At 65.0% G+C, this 4,879-nt stretch overlaps 2 protein-coding genes across 2 annotated transcripts in view; both read right to left on the bottom strand.

Annotated features, from left to right (window-relative positions):
• The window catches only part of ACA1_335230 (uncharacterized protein), a gene marked incomplete at both ends in the record, with an annotated part of 6,407 nt that extends 3,093 nt beyond the window's left edge, over window positions 1-3,314 (bottom strand). Inside the window, 4 exon segments of the mRNA XM_004353302.1 lie at window positions 3-1,794; window positions 1,810-2,714; window positions 3,003-3,176; window positions 3,293-3,314. Coding sequence (XP_004353354.1) covers window positions 3-1,794; window positions 1,810-2,714; window positions 3,003-3,176; window positions 3,293-3,314 — 2,893 coding nt within the window.
• Window positions 3,315-3,535: 221 nt separating this feature from the next.
• On the bottom strand, window positions 3,536-4,547 carry ACA1_335220 (uncharacterized protein; the record flags this gene model as incomplete). The annotated part of the gene is made up of 6 exons (XM_004353301.1): window positions 3,536-3,633; window positions 3,720-3,797; window positions 3,896-4,066; window positions 4,216-4,250; window positions 4,346-4,477; window positions 4,522-4,547. 6 exons carry the CDS (start codon window positions 4,545-4,547, stop codon window positions 3,536-3,538), a joined length of 540 nt encoding a protein of 179 aa, XP_004353353.1.
• Between the last annotated feature and the right edge of the window lie 332 nt (window positions 4,548-4,879).

Raw genomic sequence — 4,879 nt, 5'->3', positions numbered from 1 at the left:
ACCGTCGAGCACGCCGTCGGGGTACCACTCTGTACTGAGACCCGTGATATACAGCCGCCGGCAGGTCTTGTCGCCGGCCGGGTTGTAGCAGTAACTCCGCAGCGGGCTGGCCGGCTGGCTAGTCAGGCCTTCGGCGCACGCCACGCACGATCCGTCGTGGCTCCAGGTGCCGGCCGGGCACGGTTGGCACCCGTCGCCGTCGCTGCCGTTGCCGCTGCCGACCACGTAGCCCGGCCGACACCGGCATTGAGCCGCTGACGTGGCGCCCGAGCGGTCGGTGTCCATGTAATCGGGGCACGCCGCGCACTGGTCCGTCGCCGGCGACCACATGCCGCGCGGGCACGTGTGCCGCACGGCCAGCGCCGCCTCGCCCGGGAACAGCGACCTGCCGTCCCACTCGATCGGGTTCGCGCTCTGCACGCTCCTCGGCAGCGGCTGCTGCCATTCGCCCAGCAGTTCGTTGTCGGCGAACATGCTGTACGCGGGCATCCGCCAGATGGATGCGGAGGAATCGTAGGACAGCCGCTGCTCCATGCCGTACGGGTGCCAGTACTTGATCCAGGTCCCCGCGCCGACGAACTCGAAATCGTCGCCGGGCAGCGCGAAGCTGGACGGTCCGCCTCCGATGATGGTCAGCCGGCGCCGCGTGTTGGGGACTGCGCTGCCGCACGTCAGCGACACCCGCAGCGGCGTGCCCGACCGACAGCGCGCTAGGCTGCCCGTGAGCTCCGTGCTCGCCGCCACCCACAGCGGTTCGCGCGCGCCCACGCCCGCCTCGATCCGCTGGTCGGCGCTGCTGAGCGCCGCCGTCGCGTCGTAGGCCCCCACGCGCGGCGGACTCCCGTAGAGCAGCTGGCCCACGGGGGGCTGTGTGTGGAAGACGCCCACCTCGGTCGCCGCGCACCCGCTCACTTCGACCAGCACCGCCTGCGCCACCGCTGCGGCCGCCGCCACGCGCAGCACCACGCGCGCGGTGGCGTACTCGACCGCCGTGTTGCAGGCCTGCACCGGCAGCGAGTCCACCCACGGCTCGCACCCGCCCGCGCGCGTGCAGCCTCGCCCCTCCATGCGCTCTCCGTTCGGCCGCAGCCGGGTCACGCGCACCGGCAGCTGCGTCACCGACGACGAAGAGCTGGTTACCTCGATCAGCACCGGCGCGCGCCCGCCGAGGCCGTAGACCAGCGGCGCTGACGCGTTCACCAGCGCGTCGCGCAGCGAGACCGTGCCGGGCGCCGTGTCATACAGCAGGCCCCCCTCGAAACGGTGCATGCTGTACGAGGCGCCGTCCCACCCGACTTCGAAGCTCTCCTCGGTCATCATCGCGCCGCGCCGCAAGACGCCCGTCGCCTGCGAGAACCAGTTGAGGTAGAGCCAGCTGCTGCGCTGGGCGTAGGTGCCCATCGCCATCGGGATCCGCACCGTCTCGAGCACGTCTGGCCCGTTGGAGCTCTCGACGCCCGCCAGCCGGTAGTCGGCCACCCACGCCGGAGTGCCGGCGCCCGTGGCGTAGGCGTCGGTCGGGTAGGTGACCTTGTTGTTGGGTGCCAGCCAACCGATGCCGTCCTGGTACCCCGCCATGAAGCAGCTCTTCTCCGACGCTATCATTACGGCGCTGCCCATGATGTCGTAGACGTTGGCGTACTCGCGCCAGGCCGCAAAGGTCGGTGTCTCGGCCAGGTTCGCGTGGTTCAGGCCCATGTTGTGGCCCATCTCGTGCACCACCACGTACGAAGAGGTGACGCCGTTCAACCAGACGCCAACGCCCGGAACGCCGGCGACACCCGAGAAGGGCACCTGGGACGAGGGCACGGCCAGCACGTGGTGTTGGTAGTCGTAATCAAACTGTGCCTCGCTGACCCGGCAGGCCGGGTTGCTGTGCGCGGCCGCTGCCCTCCTCGCGTCCGCGTGCATCTCACCGAGACCGACCGTGCCGCTATCGACGCTGGTCTTATCGTAGGAGACCTCGTAGACGCAGCCGGCGTCAAATCGCACCGTCATCACCAGGCGGCCGCCGCTGACGCGATTATAGAACTCGGTCAAGACTTGCGAAATGACGCCAAGCTGGGTCAGCGGGGTGAGGTAGTCGAGCTGATCCTTGAACGCCAACCGCAGTAGCAACACCAGTCGAGACCCCCGGTTGAACCTGCTGGCCGGCAGGCTGCGGTGTGCTCGGTCGCCGGCGGAGCTCCTCCCATCATCGAGATCGCCACCACCAGCCCCAGCGCCGTCGGCGCGCCTGACCGAGTGTTGTCGGCGAAGACGGCGGAGCTTGGCGTGCACGCACGGCGCGCCCTCGACGCGAAGGCCCCGCAGCCGATAGGCCGTCATCTCGTCACCGGACCCGCCGGCAGCAAGCGCGGCAGCACGGAGGCGTACGATGTGCTGCTCTTCGGCGATCTCCTGGTCACCGCCGCCGTCGTCGTCATCGCTCCAGTCGTCGGCGCTATCAGGCACCAGCGAACCGGGACAGAGGCGGTACACGCCGCCCTGAGCGCTGATGGCTTCGAGCGCGTGGCCGTTCGAGAACAGGCGCTTGAACAGCTCCACGCGCGCCGGGTCATCGGGCGGCGGCGGTGCTGCCACGGTGTGCACCACCTGGACCACGTCCGACACTAAGGCCGCCAGTTTAGCAAAGTCGGCGTCGTCATTGTGGGCAGTGTCCATGTCGTAGTCTCCTGCAGCGTGCTGGCGTTTGGGCTGCGCTCCATTCACACCTGCGCAGTAGCGGCGCGACACACACACACACACACACACACACACACACACAACTTCTTTTCGTCAGCCCGCAGTCAGTCACAGAGGGTCGGGGGAGGCAAGGCAACGTGCCGACGGCAGAGGCGCCCAACAGGGTCACGTCCAGGGCACCCGATTGGCTCCACCGTGACACCAGAGTCGCCGAAGCTCCCAGCACCCCTAGCAAGCAATCGAACACCATCAGCGTCATCGACTTCATGAATGGTGGGGTAGAATGCCAGGGAGGGAGAGAGAGAGAGAGAGCCTACCTGTGCAGCCGGATGGGGTCAGGCGCAGATGACTCAGGCCCCACCTGTCCGCGTTGGCGCCTCGAAGATGAAAGCGAAGCTGGTCATCATCATCATCATCGTCATCAGAACAAGTGAGGGTGATTTTCGTGCGACCGCCCTGGTGCCACTCGCCACCGACCATCCGCACGCCCACTGAACGAGTACAAAACAAGCCCACACACGGAGCTGGTCGGTTAGCAGCAACGCGCAGGCAGTGTCACACGGCAATGCTTTGTGGGGGGGGGCGGTAGTCGAGTGAGCGGCGGTACCTTGGGTGGAGTCTAGCGTCATGTTGGTGTCGGCCTCCTGCAGCCATCATGTCGATCCTGTGGGCAGGAAGACGGCCGACGACGCGTTGGTCGCTGTGACCGACACCGACCCTGTTTGGAGCCAGGTGGCGTCACGCCCCAGGCGCACTGCCTCGCCAAACACCGTCCCAAGATCTCCTGTTGTGTGTTGTTCAGCGCTTTCTTTGAGATCTTACAAGGGAAAAAACACGCACACAAGAAAGGTCATGACGTGCCTCTGCTCTGTGAGTCGCCTTGACCGACGATGGTGAGGCTCGCCGGACCGCTCTGCTCCCACCGACCTCCCAACGAAAGGAACACGCCTATTGTGCCATTTTACGATGATGGGAGATTAGATTCCGATTTCCAGATGACAAAATGATTTGTGGTGGGGGGGTAGAGCACGTACCAATGGAGCCATGTGCAAGAACTGTCAACGGGCCTGTCTGGTGCCACGACGCATTGGCCTCCACCAGCACACCGTTGTCTGTTGTTGCGCAGAAGAAGAAATCAAGAACAACAATGGGGTATTGTTGGCTCCTACTCGACACTTGCACAATGATGAAGGCGGCGGGGGGCGCGTACTGAGGGAGAAGTCGCGGTCGTGGCCCGCCTGGCCGGCCGAGATGGTGGCGCTGCCGAGTTGGAGCCACGAGGCGCCCGAGGCCAGCCGCACGCCGTCAGCCAGGAAGGCCCGCACGCTCACCTGCAGCTTGCCTTGCTGTTGCAGCACTCCCCCAGCACCCACCTCGATGCCTGATTGATCCCCCGCGCGCCACACACACACACAAAGCTCAGCGACTGGAAGAAGAGGCCATTGTGGACTTGGGAGGAGGGACCTCCATCGACGAGGGAAAGACGCCCGTCAATGGTGAACTGTGCGGCTTCCGTCACGAGAGATCCACCTGCCAGATCGAGCACGACCTCTCCTCCCACGGCCCTGCCCCGCACATCCGAGGTCAACTCTATGTTTTGATTTGGCTGTGGTCCGACGGTGGGCTACGAAGGGCTAATCGCACTGGGGGCTGCGCGTACCTGAGAGTGACATTGTTGGCGCGAACGCGGACGGTCGACTCGAAGTATCGACCGGCCTCCACGTCAACGACGGAGTGGTCACGCGCAGCGGCCAAAGCTGCGCCCGTGGAGACATAGTCGCAGTGCCTTCTGCTGTTGGCTGTTGTGGTCGTGGTTGTGCTGTGTACTTGGCACACCCTGACAAGGCGAAGTTGACCATCATCATCGGCTGTTGTTCCGAGTTGGCCCCTGCTGCTGCTGCTGCTGCTGGTGGTGGTTGGACAGGTCGTGTTGGTAGCGCAAGCTGGCAGCTGTGGCGGGGCGGGCCAGAACAGCAACAGCCAACAGTATACAGAGTACCGCTGCTGTGAACCCTGGCTGCTCCAACATCCCACAGCGGAAAATAGAAAATGCTCTCCACTGTGGCTGGCTGTGCTCCCCTTGCCAGCGCTAGAGGCCCATTTCTTTCGTCCGTGGGCACACACCTAAAATGAAACGTAAGAACCAAACCAAGTTTGTCTTTGAAACTGATTCCAAAAGGTGAGACCACGGACC

Source organism: Acanthamoeba castellanii (genome assembly GCF_000313135.1).
Source record: "Acanthamoeba castellanii str. Neff unplaced genomic scaffold scf7180000084587, whole genome shotgun sequence".
NCBI lineage: Eukaryota > Discosea > Longamoebia > Acanthamoebidae > Acanthamoeba > Acanthamoeba castellanii.
Note: the sequence above shows the minus strand (reverse complement) of the source record. Positions and strands in the feature narration are given on the sequence as shown.